Here is a 24,567-nt window from a genome sequence, read left to right as displayed (position 1 = left end):
TTTCTTTATTTTTCTGTATCTGACAACTGTTTGTATGTGAAAATCAAATAGTAATGCTAATCAGATAGATACATGTTTCTTAGATATCCCGCTAAAATTCACTGTCCAACATAGCGGATGAAAGTAGGAAAGTCGGTCAGAAGTACTGAGGAGAATGTAGAAGAATAAAAACAGAGAGAGAAAAGAAAGAACTAATTAGTAATCTAAATTTATAAAGCACATCCAAGGAGAAACACAGTTTTGAGTGATTTTGGAACATTGTAGTCTTTTGAAAGATTTTGTCTTGAATTGGAGGTAAAGTTATGGGGTATGACAGATAATTTGCAGAATTCCTAGAGTTGGCAAAACATCCTGAAGAGCTCAGAGAACTTGAACAGTTTCTCAAAATTAGTTCATATTTGAGTCAGAAAAAAAAAATGAAAGGAGTTATCAGGAATACAAACATTACTTTTTAAATTTTTTTTTTTAATAAGATCTTTCTACTTTTATTTTTCAAGAAAATGGAATAAGAAGAGGATAGTTTACTTCATGTTTTCTTTAAGAATATCTGAGATTATCCACTCTGACCTTCTGTATCACACACTACAGAGAGGAAGGGTGGGCCTCTACTTGTGGGCCATAAATGCTTTCATGTGCCTGGGGATATGTGAGTAGGAGGAAGGCAGGTGCAAACATCACATTAGGGTGGTATAAGGGAGTTCTAAAACCATTGTATTGTTGGGTAAAACTAAGGTGTGTCTAAATGCATGATCCTTGTTCATTAACTAAAAAATTCCCTAACTTTACTATAGTCCTTGTTTCTTCTCAGTAGGCCATAACTGGGACACTTGTCTGATGGAATTCTCTTAGAAACTAAGAAATCTAACACTTTCTTCTTTAATGATTGATTGCTTCTAATATTCACTTGTGTTATATGTTTATTATTTATGCATTTCTGCATTTGCTCAAGATGAGATAAAGAATCCAATGAAAAGGTCATAGATGTTTGTTGGGAAGTAAGGTTACTCCTATTCCATTTCTACAGGTGGCAATGGTGGCTGGAACCCTACAGGCTGCAAAGTGCAAGCAGACTCCAATGAAAATGAAACGGTTTGCTTATGCAACCACCTCACACACTTTGGGGTACTCATGGTAGGCAAACTCATTGTTCACTAGGTTGTCTTTCCTAGAAACCATAGTGTCGTTTTTCTCATCGGTCAAGACAGCTATCTTCATTCATGTTTGTTTTGTGAGTTATTCCTTTTGTACATAATTTTTAATTTTCATACATCATTTTCCTCCTATAAAATTTTCTTTTCATAACAAAATATCTAATGATAATTATCAAAAATAAGGTAACAAATAAAGTGAAGTGGCTAAATAAAAAAATAAAATAAAATTGTCCCCATAAAAGTATTTTGTATTTTGGAAAGTACTGTGCTGCAGAAGACTTTGGGCAAAGACTTCTGAGCAAATAGCATATTATATTATCCAGTTGCAAAGCCAGGACATGGCTGGGTGCAAAAGAAGACCAGAATAAGACACTATAAAATGAAGGAACGGTACTAAATCTTCCACCAGCAAAATGGAAAAAGTAGGAAAATGTTCACAGAAAAAAAGTAGAGAAATAATCTTTTTAGAGGAAAAGGTGAGGTGCTGGTTTCAGAACAAAAAGCAGAGCACTGTAATTTTAGGCAAAACGATCAGGGAAAGAAAAGTGTCCTGAAGTCAGAGTAATAGCTAATGAGAGTGAAAAGTCATGACAATGGAACACAGTAATTCCACTTCATCTTGATATTCAAGGAGCTAAATTGCAATACCTTATGTAGCAAAATTGATAAACTCTTACTTCCTCTTTTAATATATATTTAATCAGCTTTGGAGTTGCTTTGCAGTAGAGACTTTCTCTTGAATCAAATCTGCCCAGCAAGATCTGGTACAAAACATATATACCTCCTATTTTATCAGAATATTAAGCAAAACCTCCAGACTGTGTGGCTGAGATAGGTAAAGCTTAGCATATCAGGAAGAGGGACGAGGGTACCTTCCGCCTCAGGAGCATGATTTCTCTAATATTTGGATGTCTCCAGTAATTTGTCTGTTTGATGTGTTTTTGAAAGAAAAAAAGACACAACATGAAAAGGATGAATTATTTCTACCTCAGCTTAAATTTTTTGAGTTTCTTACCCTCAGTAATAGGCCGAACCTTTTTTTTTTTTTTTTTTTTTTGGTCCAAAATCAGTATTCCTTGGCCTGTGATTAAAAACTGCTGAAAACTTGTTGACTTCTTATCACAGCAATGCTCCAAATGAAAATAGATGTGGTTGTTGGTTTTTTTTTTTAGTTGTTGCGGTGACAAATTGGATTCTCTGTGACAGGGAGTTACAGGCACTGACTTTTTCAGTTTGGGCTTTGCATAGCCTTCCTAACAGAGTTGCTCTCTTCACATCATGCTCAGATATCAATGGGAAATAGTCATAAGCTTTTTATCTTTTTGCAAGCTAAATTGTGGTTTTGTTTCACTTTTCATCCTCTGAGGGAAGGGGGGGGGAAGAAGGGTTTTCTTTAGAATATGCTCAATGAGTTCCTTCTCTACCCTAAATGCTTTAGTGAAATTAGGAAATAAGGGAGAAGTTCTTTGAATTTGGGCTGTGTTCCAACAGATTTTTACACAGTTTTGACCCTTCCAATTGCTTTTCCATTTCAATAATCTTATCTGACTTTAATTTAGATATTAAATTATTTTCAAATAACAATCTCTATATATATAAACTGTTACAAGGTTGGGACAGTTTGAAAAGCTGCACACTTCACTTTTTTTCTGAAGAACAGCATGTTCTGTAGCCTTCTGTTGGTTCTTTCTGCTAGATGTTCCTATCTTTTTTTGTAGGGAAGACAGTTCCACTGACTGTAGAACAAACGAGATTAAATGCTAATATTTGCTCACACTCAGTCCATTGTGATATAGATCCAAACATTCTCATTTTTTCTTTCCCTTAAAAAAGGAAATAACCCTGGCATTTATTCTCAGACAGGACTATGTGGCAATTACAGTTGGACAGAGAACTGGAAAAAAAAAAAAAATCCCCAGAATGTTCCTACTTCACTTCCAATCTTTTTTTGAAATGTTGTGACTATTTTTCTGAGCAATTCTATATATAACTGTAGTTTGCATGTCAAAACAGACCATAAATGCAAAGAACAATATCTTGCCCTTGGTTTCACCCATAGACAATTAGTTAAATTGATTCTTATGATTCTTATGATTCTTATAACAAAAAATGATGTCAGGAACTCCCCCAGAACATTGTGCATTTCATTATGAACAATTTTTAAATTACTTTTTCAATAGATATTCAACATTCATATCTTCTTAAGGACAGTTGTGCATAAGCAACAGAAGTAAAAAAATATTTTATATGGGAAGATTTTTCCCACAGAAGGACATTGAAATTTCTGGTACTGAATTGTAAGGAGCAGCATCAGGCTCTGTCTATCTGCTGAACTGAGTCGTTATAATTCTCACGGCACAATGTTTTCAAGAGCAGTGGGAAGGAAGTGAGAGGTGTAACAACTATAAACTAAGTATACTCGGTAAACATGAACCCTGACATCAGGGTTATACTGTTATTGCCAAAGTGTTTCTAAGTTTCGCTTGACTAATTACCAAGTAAGAGTGTTGTGCTGCAACTGACGCCTCTTCCTCCTGTCTCCCATAGGACCTTCAGGGAACCACTACAGAAATAGACCCACAGAATACCAAGATCCTCACTTTCATCACTTACATAGGCTGTGGGATATCTGCTATATTTTCAGCTGCAACTCTTCTGACATACATTGCATTTGAGTGAGTACTAGTTCTGTAAAAAAAAAAAAAAAACCACAAATGAGGTACACCTATGTGATAAATAAAATAAATTAGCTATATGTTTTTCTTATTATTTCTCACATAGGAAAGGAAGTGTTCAAAAAAACAAATTCTGGCACAAATATAGAAGTAGATTTTTATTTTTTTTTTTTCAAGAAGCTTAAGTTCAAATTCTCTCCTGTTTTAAATGTGTTGTGCTCCTCAGGCAAGGCAACAAGATTCATGGGGCCCAATATATTCTCTCATGAGACGATATTCTCTAGGTTTAAAATAGATTTATATTATGAAATTCTCAGCCAGGCTTACTGTGAGGAAAAAAACAAAAACAAAAACAAAAACAAAAACAACTCCCCCCCACCCCCCCCAAAAAAAAAAAAAAAAAAAAAAAAACAGCCATGAAGCCAAGTTATTCAGCAGTTTTAACAAAAGACTAAAGGAAATGCAAGAGTTTTGAAACAATGCAGTTATATGAACAGTGAAAAGAGAAAATGAAGTCACCTCAATGCAAAGCAACCATCCTGCCATTCTACTAGAGGATAGTTTTCTGAGGGAAATAGGGGACTTCTGAGATCTTCAAAAATAGTTCTGAATATCTCTAATAATTGCATTGCTATTGCATTACCTAAGGTGTAGTGTCTGTCCAAGATGACAGAAGTTGCCCCACAGTTCATACATTTCAATGCATCTCAGTTACAGAGACAAACAAACAATCAAACAAAAACAAACAAACAAAAAAGCACCAGCAACAAAAGAAACCAGAATATATTGCTCTGTACGATACCTTCCAAAAAGTAGCAGATATTAATATACGAAGTAATTAGAGTTGATCCTCTGGCCAACTATATTTTGAAAGTTTGCTGTTAAGTTTTTTCTGTCCTTATTTTAGGTACACAACACATTGCTTTATGTTTAATTTGAAGGTTTTCTAATGCAAATAAATGAGTTGATAAAATATTTTGACAATTAAGTATCTCAGTAAGGAACCAAGAAAGTGCTGGCTTTACCTTGGGTAGTTGGAACCAGTTAATCTTATGCTTCTGTATTTTTCTCACTAGGAAGCTAAGAAGAGATTATCCTTCCAAAATCCTGATGAATTTGAGCACAGCTCTGCTCTTTCTGAACTTGACCTTCTTGCTTGACGGTTGGATTGCATCATTTGACATAGATGGCCTCTGCATAGCTGTTGCTGCACTTTTGCACTATTTTCTTTTGGCCACCTTTACATGGATGGGACTAGAAGCTGTTCATATGTACATCGCTCTAGTGAAAGTGTTCAACACCTACATACGGAGATACATTCTCAAGTTTTGCATCATTGGCTGGGGTGAGTTCAGTAGATGCAGTTTTAACAGTGTGCTTTTTGAAATGATTTTTTTAAAACAGACCAATGTCACAGACACAAAACAGAATCAAAATCAGTCTACAGTTTCCTTCCCTCACCCTGAGGTGCTGGCACACATCCAGCTGAGGACTCTGTGTCACGGAGACCAGAGTTCCTGTGGATGGTTCAGTGAAAACACACTGGAACTGGCAATCTTTGCCCGAGGAGAAGCAGAGAGACCAGATTTACTCTAGTGTTTCCAAAGAAGCCAGCATGTTCCTGCCATATCAGAGATGGAAAATCATGGCACAAAGTAAATTCAGATCTTCATACTGGCTTTCAAGAAGCTCTCTGTAGTTTCTTGCCAGAAATACAAAGTGTATGGTGGAATCAGAAGTGACCAAACTTTCTTGAGCTTCAGCAGTGTTTAAACAACAGAGAAATCCTTCCTGCCCTAAGAAGTATACACTGTAGGACTGAATTGGAAAATGTAATACTGAAAAACAACTGTAAGGCTCAAGCAGAAAGGCTTTTATTCTTCATTTTTTTAATATCAGGAATCTGTGCTTTCTGTCTGAATGCACATATTGTGTTTGAAATAATACAGTACAATACAAAACCATTAACCTCAGTCCAGCTGGTAATTGATGTCTTTCCATCGGCAACTAGCATCCTTTTTGGCAACATTAGCAGAGAACATGGACTGAGTGGTAGGAAAAGCAAATTAACCTCTTCCCCCTTTGAATCTGTTTTGTCATTGAAGGAATAAGGCATGTAAATAAGGCATGTCAGGAAATGTACATCTGCTCCATGGGAGCTGTATCTCCCTCTGCACATAGTTCTCTTTCACATAGTTTTTTTATTATTTTCCCAAAATATTCTTTTTACTATATTAATAAAACAGAAATAGTTTTCTTTTTTTTCTTTTCTTTTTTTTTTCTTTTCTTTTCTTTTTTTTCTTTTCTTTTCTTTTTTTTTCTTTTCTTTTTTTTCTTTTCTTTTTTTTTTTTTTTTTTTTGTTGTTGTTGTTGTTGTTGGTTGTTGTTGACGTTGAAGTTAAGGGCATCTAATGTTTTAGAAAAAGTGAAGATATTTTCAGCTGAGAGAAGCAGAGGAGAAATTACAGGTTTGAGTTCATGTTCCCTGGTTCCTCATCCTTCTTAAATGACATCAGCATCTCTGGAAAGAAATCCCTCTAAAAATATCCCAATCCCAACTCTTCTTTGATCTTATTGTTTCAGTAATTTGTTAGTCTCCTCCCTTCATTATGAGAACCTGTGTGCAAGTGCTTTGAGAAAATTACCTTGTCACATCCTAATATAGCATTTTCTAACTTAAAGAAAGGACATTTAGGAGTTTTATGTAGTTTTCTGACATAGAACTACCTCAGGATACTCTTTGCTAAATCACTAGCATTGGAAACATTGATAATTTAGCTTTGCACAGTAATCTTGAAAGTTTAGGAGATTTGAGAGCAAACTACAATGTTCTTCTATTACAGGTTTGCCAGCTCTAGTGATAGCAATTGTTTTAGCGAGCACAAATAAAAATGCAAGTCATGTTTATGGCAAGGAATTGTACGGCAGAGATGCTACTGGGCAAGGAGACGACTTGTAAGTATTTACAATCTCTTACAATTTAGCATGGAGAAAAAAGAAAAGACATTTACCAGATAGCTTTGGAAAAGTCACGTGTGAATAAATCAAGCAAAATGGACAAAATTGTCTCCTATTTTTTTTTAATCTCAAGTGCAAAGAATTTCAAATAATTCATTTGAAATTTGAAATTTTTCATTTGAAATTATAGCTCTGCAGAAGAGAAACCAGATGTAGACAGATTTTCCTTGTAGTTAAATAAATGATGTTTTGTGCTACCTAAAAATGATTGTATTTTTTTTTACAGCTGTTGGATCAAGAATAAGGTTGTCTTTTACGTGACTTGTGCCGGATACTTTGGAATCATGTTTCTCTTGAATGTTGCAATGTTTGTAGTAGTGATGGTGCAGATCTGTGGGAGGAATGGGAAAAGAACTAATCGAACACTAAAGGAAGAGATCCTGAGGAACCTCCGTAGTGTGGTCAGCCTGACCTTCCTCTTGGGCATGACATGGGGCTTTGCCTTTTTTGCCTGGGGTCCCTTGACTCTGCCCTTCTTATACCTCTTTTCCATTTTCAATTCACTGCAAGGTAAGCTGAATTTCTTTTTCTTGTGAACAAACAACACTTGAGCTATTGTTGTTCTGGGGGATCTTACATCCAGTGATCCATCTAGGGAACTCAGATTGAAGTTCTCTGGATCTTGCCCTTATACTGAAAGTTCACTGTTTTGTAGAACACTTGTACCTACAACATATGGGTTGAAGGTCTTTGTTAGATCAATTAACATTTCAAGGCCTTTTAAATAAAATGCACAGTATTATAAATAGTGCTATTCCTAGCTAACAGTCTGCGGTGATTTCTGCTGATAGATTCTGTATGACCTTCAACATTTCCTTTCACTGATTACAACAAATATAGGAAGTCTCTTTCTTTTATTTATTCCTGTAGGGAATTTGTAAGGCTCATAACTATTTTATTAAGACATGAAAAGCTCATAAAGAAAAATCCAGTTCTGTGTCAATGTGGAGAGATAGCACAGAGATAAATTATATTATTTGGTTCCTCAAGGACCACTGACTGTTGTAGGCGGTTTGTTTTTGTTTACTTTTGCTGGAGTTTTGAGTATTTTACTTCTCCAGTGTGGTTAATCCTGAAAAATGCTATAAATTGCAATCAATTATAGTTTACAGAATCATATTGTTGACATTTAGAAGAATTTCAGCTCAGAGCTGATTTACTGTGTACCAAATGATATAAGAATCTCCATCTCTTCTTACCCTACTCATTAATACAGAAGAACAAAAGCATATGGAGAACCCACAAAGGTCATTGGAGGGGTATGTGTTAAACCATACACATATTAAAATGAAAAATATAAATTTACTCAGGGAAAAAGAAAAAAGGCATCACAAGAAGTAAACCCAAGGATGTCAATGAAGGAGCATGTGTTATGCCACACAAACACTGAGATAAAAAAATACGTAATTTCCCAAGGTCAGCAAAATAGCTTCCCTTAATGGAAGAAGTACTTCACGTAACACTGTGTGGTTTTTATCTGTTAGGGTTGAGACATATTTACTGCACTAAAAAGATTTATTGAGCTTTCGTGGAAAGAAAATGATGTTGTCAGTTTTGGTTTGGTTCAGTTTCAACCTGAAATGCTAGGCAAAATGGCAAAAATTGTTTGAATGTGGTGTTCTTACTAAAGACTTTTTTTCCAGTGGACAAAGTCTGATACTCCCCCAGGCACATAATGAAGTATTTGCTGTAATGTGTCTGTGTCAGAAACTCAGAAAGGCCTGGAGAGATTAAAAGCATGGGAAGAACATGAAAAAAAGATTAAAATTCTGAAGAGCATGCCAGGGATCAAATTCAACAAATATTCTTTAACCAGATTTTCCAGTGCAATCAATTAAGCATGTGCATGCAGAGTGCACACAAAGTTGACCACCACTGCTTAAGTCTCTGTGGGGTATTAGCACTGTCAAATGAAAAAATAGTAGGTCAGATGAAACCAAAAACCCTGAGGAGTAAACACAAGAAGAGGAGCGATGTGCTTTTCATGGATTGCGGTAGCAAAGATGGCATAGTATACATTCATACAGGTCATAACAAGCATAGGAAGATAATAATCCTGTATCTGAAAATGCTTATTGCTGTGTCTTTAGCTTTAGGCAAAGCTAAAGAAACTAGGAAAAGAACATCTCAAATCACCAATAACTGGTGCAGCATACATCTACCTAGAAGTAAGAGGATGAAAAAGCACAGAAGGAAAATTGAGCATTTGTATCAGGAAGCATTTTCTAGCATCCAAAAATAATTCAATAGGGAGGTCTTTCATCAGTATTAGCATGAACTAAATTACTGAGCCTTCCATAAATATGTCTATTCTATCTCTCATGTTTGTGAAAGCTGTGCTAGTGTTTTAAGCTGTACCAGAAACCTCCATCGACCTAGATTTCTGTGCACTGGCAGTGAAAACAGTACAGTGCTGCAACTACTGGTGTTACTGTACTTTGCTATTACATCTACATAGGAAATGATTTTTCTCTCTTTGACACTTAGAGTAAAAAATCTGGGAACATCTCTTTTTTGGCTGATTGTTTTATATATGCCTGGGCAAGCCAAATACTTTCAAGTTAGAGCCAAGCTAGAGCCAAGCCTAGGGTCTGATTTGTCTCTGGGAAACAAAACCAAAGCTGTGTTACTAAAGCACATTGTAAACTTAATGAATAATGAAATACAGAGAAAAACATTTCAGAGACCAAGCCCAGACAGGGCAAAGGCAAAGTACTTAATGCAGTGCATTTGTTTTGTAATACTCTAGACATTGGCATTTTCTTTTTTAACCATTCAAAATGTTCCAGATATTCACCACAATTTAATTAAATATCAGTTTAATAAGTTGGTAGTAATGCAGAAGTCCTAAGAGGTACTTGGGGTACAAACAGCTGCATCCCTCCGAGCAAGTAAAGGCTGCTAGAGATTGCGTTGGAATTACTCTGTGCTTAAAGCAAAGCACACACAGAAATATCTTACTAAATGCAAACACAATAACCAGATTTGAACAGAGCTCGCATGTGTTATGCATTAAGGTACCTTCCTTACATTTTTCTCATTATTCTTCTGACGTTTTTCATTAATGCAAAATGTTAGCAAAGTTAACTGTCTTGGTTCTCTAACGTAGGTGGTCTCAGCCTGGCCTGAGTGCCATAAGCAAATACTCTCAAAATTCAATGACCAACATTCAATGACCAACCAAAATTACCTCAGCATTTTGGAGGAAATAGGATAATTTTATGTACCAGATCTGCTTTTCCAACCTATATCCTGCCATTGCATTCTTACCAGCTGAAACTTAGTGGGCCATTAGTGTATGTTGGAGAGAGTCCAGAGGAGGGCCACAAAGATGGTCAGGGGGCTGGAGCACCTCCCCTACAAAGACAGGCTGAGGGAGCTGGACTTGTTCAGCCTGGAGAAAAGGGTGCAGGGTGGCCTCGCTGCAGCCTTTCAGTACATAATGGAGCCTATAAACAGGAGGGGAGTCAACTCTTTGAAAGAGTAGATAACAGCAGGACAAGGGGAAATCATTTTAAGTTGAAGGAGGGAAGATTTAGGTTGGGTGTCAGGGGGAAATTCTTTACTATGAGAGTGGTAAGGTACTGGAACAAGCTGCCCAGAGAGGTTGTGGATGTCCCATCGCTGGAGGTGTTCAAGGCCAGGTTGGATGGGGCCTTGGGCTGCCTGGTCTAGTGTTAAATGGGGCGGTTGGTCGCCCTGCCTGTGGCAGTGGGGTTTGGAGATTCATGATCCTTGAGATCCCTTCCAACTCGAGCCATTCTGTGATTCTGTGAAAATCTTAAAGGAGCAGTCTTTGAGGATGGCACTTAACTATGTTGCCTAATTGATTTATTTTTTTTGCATTTATTCACCTTTAAGTATAATCGTGCAGGATTTGGTAGCAACATTTGTCATCAGGTGTTCAGCCTTATGTTGGCTGGCTCCCAGGGAATAAGAGTAGAATGAGAACAGACCAGGACAGGGAAGGATGGAAGATTCCACAACTGGTGCCTGAGAGTGCCAAGAGCACAAGAGATGTCCCAGTGCGATATTTAGCTCCAAAATATCTCTGTAGGATGATTAACTTGTACCTTATGCCCTACTGGATACCTATTTACCCCATGGTAGATGCTCATCTTCTGTCTTGAATGTAAATAGCTTTATTTCTTAAAAAAGTGAGAACTACAAAAATATTCTTAAATTCTTTTATTGCAGTTGCATGCACAAAACAGGTAATTTTCTTCAAAAGTATCTGGACATCTAATTAGTACTTGCAAACATATTCTTACCATTCTCATAATCATTTCAAGTACATTCATGTGATACATGTAAATCCAAGTGCATGCTTAAGTGCCAACTTCAGGATTTCAGGTTATGAATGTATACAGCCCACAGTACTGTGCATATAGAATGGGAGGAGATAAAATATCTTCTTGCTAACAAAACAGAGTCTGTGTTTACTTTGCAGTCTGGCTCTTGCAGTCCCACTGAGTGCAAAGTTTTCACCTAGTTCAAAGACAAAATCTTTTAATGATTTCCATCTAAGCCAAAACATAATTAAAAGATCCACAGTGAGCTGGGTATGAATCAGCTGAATATGAATGTCAATTAAAGGGCTCTCATCTCTCTCTTCTGATATACAAGACACTTGTACAGCAGCAAGAGGATGGGAAAGCTTTAATTAATTCCCAAACATATTAAATGAGGCATGTGGATAGATGACAAGATTTGTCTTTGCTTGTACTTCATAGTCTTTTGTTATCAGATTTTAGACAATCTACTTATCCATTTAGAATACATGTTTTATTTGCTTTTGTTAAAGGTTTATTTATATTTGTATTCCACTGTGCAATGAAAGAAAATGTGCAAAAACAATGGAGGAGACATCTATGTTGTGGCAGATTCCGACTGGCAGACAATTCAGGTAAAAACAAGTCATGGTTCCTTATTTTATGCAGTAGTCTGGAAAAGTCCAAGCAACCAGCTTGCTATGTTGTTTTTAATATAATACTGAATAAACCAGAGATGTTGAAAAATAGATTAATCACAGGGTATCACTTCACTTAAAAAACAACAATTGCCAACGGATTTTTCAAATATCACTTCATAAAAATCTCAAAACTTTTCTTTCAGTTTTCCACTGAAGGCATCTGGTGAATTTTGTAGTGCTACACACATGGTTTTGGAAGGCCGTCTGGAGCCTTAAAAAAATAAAGATCCAGATAGTCAAATTCTGTCATTCAAAAACTAATATTAATCCTTTTTCCCTGCTAACTAAATTATGCTGACTAAATTGTTGACTATTGGGTTGATGGAAGATTGATTCTAAAAAGTCATTTGAAACTGTTCTGCCCTTCACCATGTTAATGAGAGAGAGCAGCAGAGACTCGGAAACGGGAAATTCCTGTTGCAGAAATCAGGTTAGGTTCCAGAACTGATGTTCATCTTTATCTGTGTGGAAGGAGAGCACTGCTAGAGCTGTCCTTTGCAGCAGTTTATTTGGACACCTCAGAGTGACTCCTGAACCTTTGGCCATCTTGGATGATGTTAGACTCCTGTATCCTCCTTTGGTATACATGATTTCATAGTTTTGGACTGCACAATTCTTGCTCAGTGACTGGGATCCAATTCCACAGATAATATAAAGTGGCATGAGCTCCTTGCCTGTTGAGGTAAACCAGCCCATCCTGAGTTATTGCAGTGCTCCAACAACTTCAGTTCCCTTCTTGTCTTGATATTCGTATGCTGTTTCAAAGTTATAAGCAAATGCTTTGCCATCGAGAGTTTAGCTTTGCCATATTCAGTTTTGTTTAGGAAATGCATTACAGTAAAAAAGTCTGAGTCATGACTTCAAAGAGTTAATACAAACTAGGAAAAATGAATTCATTCTGAACAGGCATCCAAATTATTTCTTATGTTCAGTTTCCATGTGGTTCGTGTTGTAACTTCTGAACTGGAAAACACAGATAGACCGAATTATTTCCAGATTTTTATGCTGCTGTTGGGCAGCCTGTGGAGATGATAGAAATAAAAACCTGAAGGGTTCAAGTATGTCTGTGATGTAATTAATGTGCTGTCATTACAGCCAGGCCATCATGTCTGGTTGGTTTTATTCTCTGTGAATCTGACAGGGTTTGCAGACAGAGCAGTGAGCCAAATGTGATCCTGCATTCTTATCTGATTGAGGTGAACTTTAGGGCATGTTATGATTAGCAAAGAAACAAACACTGCAACAGTGTCATTGCTAAATCAGAGAAGTAGTAACTCATACACTGTAGCAATGATTGGGGTAAAAGCTTTCTCTTGATTTAAACCAGAACTAAAGCAAACCATGTTAATTACATGCCTTCTGTGATTTTCACTGTAGTACATATAGTGAATTAGAACGATAGCCAAGATTACTGTGTGAAACTACTTGTATCGACCTGCAAGTATATGATGCAGAAGTAGTAGTTCATTTATTCTGAAGGATACTGGTGTTGGAAAATATATGACGAGATTTTCATTGTCATTTTTCACCAATAATTTTATTAGTATTAGTTAATTCATTTAATTTTTGAAGTTGCTCCAACACAAGAACTTATAGTGTTAATGGTTCTGCCAAAATTTGATATTCTGTGTGACCATTATTATTCATTGTTATTAATGGTACAACAATATGCAAAACTCTGTAACAGCAAGTACAAATTGCTTGTGTATTATCTACTTCAGCAGATCAGTCCCTCAAACAGTAAGACCACTGTAAATGCTCCTAATGCATCTAATGCTTGAAATGTATGTAATTGAATACATTAGGCATTTAGTACAATTACTGATAGTAGTTATCCATGTTAAACTTTTCAATCATTTTCAGACTGGAGCAAGACAGCTACAAATATCATAAAGAAGAGTTCTGATAATCTTGGGAAATCCCTATCATCTAGTTCCATTGGCTCCAATTCGACATACTTAACATCCAAATCCAAATCTACAACAAATACATATTGCAAACGAAGTAGCCATACAGGTGAGTTCTTGTACTGTAACACAGTAGGTCTGTGTATACTTTCTTTTGTGTTAAAGGTATGCTAGAGACTTCTACCCAAAGATTAATGTGAGAAAAAAATCACTAATTTTTATTATTGCAGTGTTTTTGATATATGTGTTACTGTTTAATAAGAATATTAACAAAATATGCAGTACAACTCATGTATAGTTCTGATCTGAGTATGTTTCCATGCTAAACAAGTAGGAATGATGACAGTTTTTTTCTATAGCACTTTCCCCTTTCTGGATAAAAGAAGATAAGTTCTGTTATCCTTTTGTAAACACATAGTAACCAAAGCACAGAGGGATGACGCTTGTTATCCAAGGTAGCATGCAAGCTAGCAGCACAGTTGGAAATAGGAATCAAGTATTCCAAATCCAAGTCCTCAGTTGAATCACTCAGCAAAACTGCTTCCATTTGACTGTAACACATTCATGGGTAAAGAAACAAGTGGAAGCTGCTTGGAAATTAATACCACTTTCCCAGAGTACACACTGTTTTTCCATCCTAGAAATAGCATGCAGTATTTACTGCTTATCTATTCAGACGTCAGCTGTGTATGTAATAAAAGGCATCAGTATTCCACTCATGCTGTAAAAATGTGCTTATTTTAAGGACATTCTAAAAGAACACAAAAAGAAAGGAGCTAGAATGATTTGCGAGTTTGTTTGCTTGTATCAAACTATTTCAAAAAATCACCTAAATATCTTATGAAATACTATTTATAGTTTTTTGTTACTGAGTTTTTGTTAACTCATGTTTTCTTATCGCATAGTCACATAAAATTACCAAAGAAACCTCTCCTAAAATGTAGCAGAAATAAAATCTACATACATATTTAACCCAAGGGGATTTATTTTCTTGTTTTAGAATGTATGTTATTAGCACTTTTCTAGAAATGAATTATATGAATTTACTGGAAATCCCCAATATCTCATTTCTGATGTTCCAGTCTTCCTTTGAGTTACATAGCATACTCTCCAGAAAGTACCTTCCTATTTTTATTGATGATCATTTCCTGGTTCCATTCGGCACACCACATTTTTTGTCTAGAAATCCATACTATTAACTTAATAGCAATAGATTGCATTCCCTACCTCAGCTGTTCCTGTGGACTTGTCTGACATGACTGAGGAGGTGAGCATCTATCCGTTGCTGCTGCAAAATATCTTCAGGTCTGCCAACAGAGAGTTTCCATTGGCACTCATGTAAAATCAATAAATAGGCCTTCAGCACTGCAGATAAATGTTTTCTCTTGGGCTCAGGGCTTTTAATTGGTTTGACTACCAAAGTGACTTCATCCTAGACATCCACCCTTTGCAATGCACTTTTGAAGCCAGACATTAAAGCAGTTCCAGATAAGAATTAAGTTTGAAGAAACTTAGAGTTAGGAGCATGATCATGCACTTTCTTCAAAAGTATTGAGCTTAATCCCATGCATAAATTATATCCTGAAGGAATTATAGTTAGTACTGTAATCATAGCATGTTTTCATAGCTTGTGATTGTTTAGTGAACGTTAAGGGAATACCACAAATTTCTCAATATTTTTTAATTTCCTTACATTTTGCTTTGAACTCCGAAAATACACATTTTATTGTATTTTATTTTATATATTTCACTATTTTTTTCTGAAGTTTTTAAATACCAGTGTATTTTCTCACAATTCTTAAATAATAGAAAATAAGGTCCGTAGTTCTCATTTTCAGTACAGCTAAACTTCTTGGTTTGATGTCTTTTAGCTACATTGCAGATAAATAGTGTAATAGCTACATGTCTTGGTAGCTCTTGTTAATATGGTTGTAATGTGCATCCTGGAACTGACACAGGCATTCATGTGTTTGTGGTATAGATAATGTCTTCTAAGGCCCTTTCCTCACCAGTGGTGGAGTGTTACAGGTAAAGTGAGAACTGCTTTTGTCAGATGCATGGTTTGGACAGGGTGGAGGGCTGCCATTTGCATGATGTCCTAATTGGCACAAAGGACTTTGCTTATTAGAATCACTGCTTGTTTCTCGCTGTTACATCTTGCATCACAGATGCTGAATCAAAAGATAAGCGTGCTTCAGACTCTGAGTTTCTGCACTCTGCATCATGCATGAAGCGTTTGGAAGATGCTCTTTTAGAAAACAGACCATGTCCTGATATTAATGTTTGTGTAGTGCACTCTGGGGAAAGGAGATCAAACACTGAAGAACCATACACAAAGCATATATTAAAAAGCAAAAACAACCTGATACATACCTAGAAAAAAAATCTGAAGATTTAAAACAGAAATTATACTAAAAATAGGAAGTATACAGTATAACTAGTCAGAGGCCATTACAGATTTTAGAATGACTAGAAGCCACTGTTCTTTCATATCCACCACCAAAAATGAATTGGAATGACTAACTATGGAACTCTGAAAGTGGTACTGCAAATTGCCAGAATGCAGAAAGCACATTTTTTAGCACTTGTGGCAGACAAAAAAAATCACTTTTGCACCATGTGGCATTGCTGTCTATGAGCCTAATGCAAATTTGTTGTAGATAGTACTTAAATACTGTATACAGTGTTTCCATGGATTAGAAGTTAAAATTAGTGCTGCATAGAATTTGGTGGTACAACTCCTGTTTGCTTCTTAGTTTACTTCCTTTTACTTCTTTTTAACTCTATTTTGAAGTCCATTCAGTTTGGAAGGAAGGGAAGGGAAGGGAAGGGAAGGGAAGGGAAGGGAAGGGAAGGGAAGGGAAGGGAAGGGAAGGGAAGGGAAGGGAAGGGAAGGGAAGGGAAGGGAAGGGAAGGGAAGGGAAGGGAAGGGAAGGGAAGGGAAGGGAAGGGAAGGGAAGGGAAGGGAAGGGAAGGGAAGGGAAGGGAAGGGAAGGGAAGGGAAGGGAAGGGAAGGGAAGGGAAAAAAATCTTATAAATAAAAAGGGTTCCACTGGTTTCAAAGAATTTACAAAATTCCCATGAAAGCAAATTTCTTAAGGAGATAGCTCTTTAACAGTGTAATGGTGTCCTGTGAGGGGGTGGTAGGTGGAGGGTGGAATTTCCAAGAGTTTTGAAAACTTTCTCTAAAGACTAAGATTTAAAATTTTTAATCTTTGTAATAAGTTACTCATTATGTAGAAAAACTTCAAAATGTAATACCATTGGCTTGTAAATACATACACTTGAGAGGCACACAGTACCCAGCAGTTCACTATTGGACATGGAGTTAGTTGCTGCAGTTCATGGACATTCCTGCGTGCTTTGAAAAAATCATTCTGATATGCCTGAACATGCCTGTTTCTTTTTGTAATGAGCGAGGCTGTTTTGATTTCTTGCTCTGCCATCCATTTCTCTTTCATGCAATGCATTATACTGTAAAATTCCTTATGATTTGATATCCTGACTTCTGTATGGGGTATTTACTGTTTGTATTTCAATGATAATTCACTTATATAGAAGACAAGTATGGTGTTAAATCTAATTTTAAATTGTGTGCTGTGTTTTTAAATGATCTTTTACTAAGGAACTTTTGAGGGTGATTTCACCTAGGTCTTCTAATCAGCCATCAAAAATTCCACTTGTAGAACACATTGCTGCACAGAATCCTCCATTTTGCTATTGGCTTATGATGGCCTAAGCCTTGCCTGGGTTGAGAGTTATCTCCAGCCATAATCACTACAGTGGAAGAGATAAGAAAGCTCATTAAGGCAGTGTTCTTGAGGAAATGAGTTACAATCTCTGTTTCTCATTGCTTATTACTTGAGCTCTACCTACTGCCCATCCTCTGAATAGCAATTCTGTTAGCCTCTTAAGATTTCCCCTACACTGCTGGAAACTGCCTTACTGGAAAATACTTTATTCCTTTTTTTTTTCTTAAACTGCTCCATTGGCATGTAGCACATAAACTTTGAAAGGATGTGGATTTTCTGCACTTTTTGATCCCTACAGTTGTTCAATCTGTACTATCCTTTTTTTTTCTTTTTTTTTAAATGGAAAATACAATATTATTCTATGTAAATGCAAAATGTAGTCCAGTTTTGGTTCTGGTTATCTGATTTAAGAGTAAGTCATATGTTACATTCTGCAATTATTCCTACGCATAGATTATAACTTCCACAAGTGAAATAATTAAAACCACTTAAGGTCATTTTCCAGTACTTTATTAAATCAACATGCCGTATTTTATGGACGCCCCCCTCTTTCTAGTACTTTGTAAGATTAACAATTAAATTAACATATAAATGGGCAGTGACAGAACTTTAGGCAAAGGGATAGTGGGATAATTTTAAGAGAGACCTGAGAAGCCTGATCACCAAACCAGACATTGGAAAAGAAGTTAGAAGTAGTAGTGCCAAGCCAAAAAAAGTTACTTGCTGGCTTCTAGGGCATAATTTCTTTCAGCAGTAGTGGCAATTGAAGGCATATCTATGTGGGAGTGACACGCCTCTTAAAATATGAGTTTGCTTAAGAAGCCCTAACTTCTTGTTTCTTTTTCTTCTTCCTAGAGAACATTTTTGTTGACAAGCCATCTTCAAAATTTGCCCAAGAGGATGGAGAGCAGACGTCAATCATCCCTGTCCACCAGGTTATTGACAAGGTCAAGGGATACTGCAATCCTCACTCTGACAACTTTTATAAAAATATCATCATGTCTGACACATTCAGTCACAGCACGAAGTTTTAACTGGACTTCTGAATTCTTCGAACTAAATGAAGCCAAAAAATCCGCCTGGAGTGAAGAATACTGGATATCATACAATGTGATCTGCCCAGTTATTTTTTCCAGTTTATAATGTTATCTTATAAACAGATTCCACTTATGGACCAATTTCTCTACCTTTTTCCTATTGTAGGAAAGGACAATTTTCTGCCATGATACTGAGCTGTTTTACAGAGTGTTCCCGCCAACATGGCACTGGGACAGCTAACCATAATCCTGTGTAAATATTTTTTTTTTTTTTAAGACAGAAGAAGAGCCATAAGCCTAACTCCAAATTATCCAATCTGAACAGAAGCATATCCTGACTCCGGAGAAAATAGCAGACATGTCATGCAGTACAGACAAGCTCTTACCTAATAGTTTACTGACGGTCTATTATTTCTTTTGAAAAACATGAATTTTCCCTACAGCACTTGTTAGATTCTCCTAGATTCTCCTTTCCTTATTCTCCTTATTGACTGTCCAGTGCTGCCTTTTTTTTTTTTTTTTTTTTTTGGTAAGTGAATAAAACACTAAGACCAGTGTTAAAGGGATTTTTAAAGAACATTTTTTTACTAAATAGACCTAATCATGCTTACCAAATTGTATGTTCTGTAAATTCAGGCTATTCTGAAAACAAATATATATATAAACACACTTACTACATAGATCTGCTGGCTGAGGAAGACCGTAAGCTGTTAGTAAATCTTTTGCAAATTTTAAGCCTATAGATATGTATGGCAGCATACATCTGCATTGGTCCAGAACAAGGTAAATCCAAAGTTTACACAAAATCACTTTTCAATATTTATTGATCAGCATGTAGGAAAAGCAGCATCTCCCATTGCAACTTTTATTATGCAATGTTTGTACCAGTATGTGCGGTCTTATTTTTTGCTAAACAAAACAGAAAAAGAATCTCTATATAAATGTATAAATACATATTTAGATTTCTCTCCACACATACTTTTATAATATGCACCCAGTCAATATTACAGAGGAAACAATGTGTACTACAGACAATCTAAGAAAGGCAAACAGTGGTAAAATTGAATACAAGTTTAATACTTTGTGATCCCACAGATTCATTTGCCAGTCTCTCTGCTTCAGGCATCTCCATCAGATGGCTTTGCAACATTAGCATAACCTGAGTTACATTTACCAGTAATAAACAAATGACATCATTCTGGGCACATGACACAATCAGTATCAGTATCCCTCTCCTGCCCCTGCATTTGCTGACTGGCTTGAGACTGTTGGAGGCACAAATTTTAAAGAGTATTGAGGCAACAGGAAGGAATTTTAGCATTGCTGTACTGTGTACGTCATTACACTGATCTCACTGTATGTGCAGACAACAGACAAGAGCATAAAATGCTTACTCGTTTTAAGGTCTATAGATTTGTGACATGTTAGCTTGTGAACATGTCTGCCAAAAGTACATGAAGCATGTCTCACTCCTTGCCAGGTGTTGTAAAAATTGTTATTGCACATGTCACAGAAAGAACGGGCCAGAACTAAAAGGTGTTCTCAATTACTGTTTTCAGAAGAGAATGTCTCCTAGTGGAAATTTTCTTTCTTTCTTTTTTTCTTTCTTTCTTTTTTCTTTTTTTTTTAACCAATGTATTTTTAGGCAAATACTTAATTAGCTGCATTGGGAAAATGACCAGAAAGTCACTCTGTGAGATGTTCTATTGCTAAGCAGGTGAATACTCAGTGATTAGGGATGTGGATTTGTGCTTCTCTCTGCTCTTTGCACGCATCTTTGTGTGCAGAGATCTTTTAATGCTGTGACCGCACAAATGGAGTATTTTCCCTGGCTGCAAACACCTTGCAGGAGGAGTATGTCCTAACTGTATTCTGTCCAGAAACACTGCTGTTGCTACCCACACCTTAACAAAACCTCAGTCTCCTAACTGCAAACACTTACTTACATGGTGGTATGAATGAAAGTCGACCTTATACACTTAACATGTAATTATTAGTAAGGATGAATGTGTCAGATATCTTTGAAAGAGGAAATAATGTAGGGAGAGATTATGTACAAGCATTTACTGAATTTATATATCATCCCACTTGCTTAACTACTGTAGGTAATAGTGTTCACATAGCAGCTTACTGTGAGATTTCTACCTGATTAAGGTGTTCAGAAGTGAAAAGAAGGAAAATAAAACATTCCTGGAAAAAAAAAAAAAAAAATCATGAGGAATTATAAAACATAATAGATTAGTAAAATATAATAAAAAACCAATATCCTGACTGAACTGTAATCTAACTATCAGTTTAATGTACAGCTACTATATTTTTTTTCTGAAATAAGATTTTCTCTTTTCTTTTACTACCATGTAGTAATCTTAAATATCTGTGTCAGTTAGATGCTCTGGAATGCTCTCAGTTCTGTGTAAAGCTTCTACTTTGTAGTTGACATGCTGTAACCTCCCTTGTACATATTTATTTATTTGTGAGGTTAGAAATGTCAAATATACTTAGCTCTGTTACGTCTGTTATTGTTTAGCTTCTGCTTCACCGTAGAAAAAGAGGGAAATAATAATTTCTTTTATTTTTTCCAAACACTTTGTGAAAAAATTTACTGTAGTTCTGTATGAGGAAACATCAACATAATTTGTAATACTAGTCAGTGGAATATAGTGTAACAGTTTTGAAGATGGACTAAAGTGGAAAGAAACATTTTCAAGTAAACATTCTTGATGTTAGCATACCAAATAATTAAAGGGTTTTTTTAGTAGTGAATGGTTGAATTTTTTTCTTTTCTCTCTTTTTTTTTTTTTTCAATGTTTAATGGCAAAAATTACTCAGTGGAATTCTGAAAAATAATCTTGTATTTATTAAACATGTGAGATAGGTACATGTCTAGCCAAAATGTTGGAAATAAATATGCAAGACTAACTCCATTTTAGAAGAGGAATGCATTCTGCAGAATATACTTTTCCTTTTTGTTAATAAATTGATGCCAGATCCAGTGAGTGATCAGTGGTGAGTTCATTTTTTTATGGTAGAATGTGTGTCATAGCAAGAAAGGAACATCGAGGCAAGAGACAATATGCTGTGAGAAGTAATACAAATGAATAATTGAAAACTCAGTTCTTTCTATTCAAATGTTTCTTTCCAGATGAATTTAGTCCTTCATTATGAATAATGTGATTTAATCTGTAATCACATTTTGACTAATTGCTGTTATAATGCTGTAGTCAGCTGATCAATTAAATCTGCACACTAATATATAAACATTAGATGCAACACACTAATGACCTACCTTTTAAATGTTTTCACCTAAAGAACATGGAAACTCAGTGAAACATGTCAGACCTGCTCCCCTGTACTTAAACCTTGACCCAGAAATGCACAGCATTTGACGTTTCAGTGATAGTATTTATAAAAAGCCATGAAAACAAAACACGTACTATTACTATGGATGCATGGTGTGTCCATGGGCAGCATGTCCATGCGTGTTTGTGGACAGTGAACACTGCTCTTGGGATCTTTGTGATTTGAATGGTGTGGGAGGACCCTCTGAGAGAAGAAGTCCAGGTTTTTTCAAGTGGGATTTTGGCAGATACAAAACTTGTGATTTGCAGCATTTGAGGGTGGATTTATTTTTCTCCTCATTTCATCACTTTTTAAATATCAAGAACAATTTTATTTTAGTCCTCTACTGTTAACAGCTTCCTACTGTAACCCATTGAGTTACATAAAATGCCACTTCATTTTGTTCCTTTTGAGAGGCTGATCTATATTCAGACATATCTATGTAACTACAAGGATAGCTACTGACTTACAGGACATCAGTGTCATTCATGGAGGTGTGATAAAGATTTGTTTCATATTTTTTGTATATGAAGATGTATGACCATATACAGGTCAGAAAACAAGGCAAAGGTCTTAGAAGTTAAGGTCAGGTAAATCAGTCATGCAAACCAGTCTGCGGAGCAGCCATTGGCACTGCTGTGCTGAAGAAGCTTTTCCCTCTGCTTAACCAATCTTTGTCTACTTGTTCCATATAATTTGGAGTGCTCCTGGCCCCACCTTGGCACTCTCATCCTCAGGACATACATTTGCTGCAGTGCAAGAAAAGGAAAAGGGGAAAAAAAAAAAAAAAAAAGGTTAAGGAAAAGGAAAAATGGGGATGTGAAAGGAAGAGGAAAAGTGAAAAGGTAAAGGAAGTGCTGTGTGAGAGAAAGGGAGAAAGAAGAGGGAGAGGAGGAAAAGAAATAACGGTACAGAAAAGGAAGGGGAAAGGAGCAAGGGCAGGGGCAAGGAAAAGGAAAAAGGTAAAGGAAAAGGGAAAAGGGAAAGGGAAAGGGAAAGGGAAAGGAAAAGGAAAAGGAAAAGGAAAAGGAAAAGGAAAAGGAAAAGGAAAAGGAAAAGGAAAAGGAAAAGGAAAAGGAAAAGGAAAAGGAAAAGGAAAAGGAAAAGGAAAAGGAAAAGGAAAAGGAAAAGGAAAAGGAAAAGGAAGGCTGTCAATGCCTGCTTTGCGTTTTCTTATGCTTTTCACATTGTTTCTTGTCCTCTCCCCAGGATGTTAGTTACCTTGACCAGTGATGGATGTAGGCTAATGGAGAAGATGGAATACTATGGTTTTATGTGCACTTGTAAATCAAAGTGAATATATTTTCACTCTTCAGGTTTAAGCTGAAGATCTGCCATGATTCTTCAAGGCAGCAGCTCCATGCTTGGAGGCTGATATAACAACAGTATCTCAGTAATTCAGGAATACCCTAAGTGCCCCCATGATAAGAAATCAGCCTGACAAGCTCCAAGCATCGCATCTGAAATAACTAAACAAATTTCCTGGAAGCCTTTTATCGAAAGACAGCCTTTTCTCAGGTACATCTGCTTGCTCAAATCCACTGCTGCCATTGTTCTTTCATTAATCCCACATTCGGTACTCAAGAAGAGTGCATTTTGTGGTGGTGTCCATACAGACTGTATAACCAGTGCTGTCTGAAAGCAGTTTTAATTATACAGTTTTCACAAGGAGTGTTGGTTGACATACTTACCCCACAAAATCAATGCCACCTTCAATCTTCAGCATGGACCAGTCAGCCACAGACTCCAGGCTATACCACTAAACTGGGCACTTAATATACAGACTATTCTAGTAAGAGTTCTGAAAAGCACAGCTTTAGCTAGAAAAGGGTTCTGAAAATCCATATGCAAAGTGTAGGAAAAAAATGAGCAAATGCTTTAAACTTTATTCAGATGTGTCCCTCCACTGCCATTTCTTTTTCCTTTTTGACATCTCACAGGAGAAGAAGAAGAGGACTGTGGCTGAGCAGTGCAGCTCACGGTCACTGGGGCTCTTGTTGTCCCTGTCATGCTGCATTTCAGATTCAAATGTAGTAAATGTAATAACATTATGCGTTTTTTGAATTCCAGTCTGGTTTTCCTTTCCACTCGCCTGGCACGGTTGCACAGGTTTTTCCAGCAGAGGGCAGTGGCATATTACTGGTAGTAATGCTGTTAAAATCAAGCAAAAAATTCAACAAGAGTCTTCTCATGTAAGCACAGGCACAGAGATATGTGGGAGAGTTCATATCAGGTTTGTCTATTATTTAGTAATCTGTTGCATCAGTGGATAAAGCAAATGCTCTGCACTCAAGGAAGTGAGGGGAGAGAACTGTCTGCCTGCATTTGGTCATATTTAGTAGAAAGAGTAATACAAAATGTCTCTATTTTCTTTTGCTGGTTGCTACATTTTCTCCTTTTTTGCTTTGAGGGGTTGTAATGGAAATAGCAACTGCTGCACTGCTGTCAGCTGAGCAAACAGAGACAGCTCTCCATTTCAAGCTTGCACATTAGTTTGTTCCATCACTGGGCAAATGATTTGATCTGATGGGATGCCATCCTGTGACTCAGAAATTCACTGTAGGGTAATTGTCCAGGGAGGAAAATAACAGCAGAGCTGTATTGACTGTGGCATGCAGGCCCATACCTTCCTACCACATTTTTTCCCTCAATAACATCATGACAGATCTGTGCCCAGCAGGACCCTCTGCTCCACACACTTTTTCCTTGTGTCACA

General features: G+C 36.5%; 1 protein-coding gene across 4 annotated transcripts in view; it reads left to right on the top strand.

Moving 5' to 3' along the window:
- Positions 1–21,508, top strand: part of ADGRG6 (adhesion G protein-coupled receptor G6) — a 110,806-nt gene extending 89,298 nt beyond the window's left edge. For all 4 annotated transcript variants that reach the window (XM_031611256.2, XM_090135696.1, XM_090135697.1 and 1 more), the window contains 8 exons: positions 1,025–1,131; positions 3,699–3,826; positions 4,903–5,171; positions 6,670–6,781; positions 7,071–7,354; positions 11,649–11,750; positions 13,680–13,832; positions 18,331–21,508. In XM_031611256.2, the coding sequence (XP_031467116.2) occupies positions 1,025–1,131; positions 3,699–3,826; positions 4,903–5,171; positions 6,670–6,781; positions 7,071–7,354; positions 11,649–11,750; positions 13,680–13,832; positions 18,331–18,509 (1,334 nt within the window). In that variant the 3' untranslated portion in view covers positions 18,510–21,508. The remainder of the gene's footprint in view (positions 1–1,024; positions 1,132–3,698; positions 3,827–4,902; positions 5,172–6,669; positions 6,782–7,070; positions 7,355–11,648; positions 11,751–13,679; positions 13,833–18,330) is intronic.
- Positions 21,509–24,567: the final 3,059 nt, after the last annotated feature.

Source organism: Phasianus colchicus, chromosome 2 (assembly GCF_987193195.1).
Source record: "Phasianus colchicus chromosome 2, bPhaCol1.hap1.1, whole genome shotgun sequence".
NCBI classification, from domain to species: Eukaryota; Metazoa; Chordata; class Aves; order Galliformes; family Phasianidae; genus Phasianus; species Phasianus colchicus.
The sequence above is the reverse complement of the archived record's forward strand: the minus strand, read 5'-3'. Positions and strand labels throughout refer to the sequence as shown.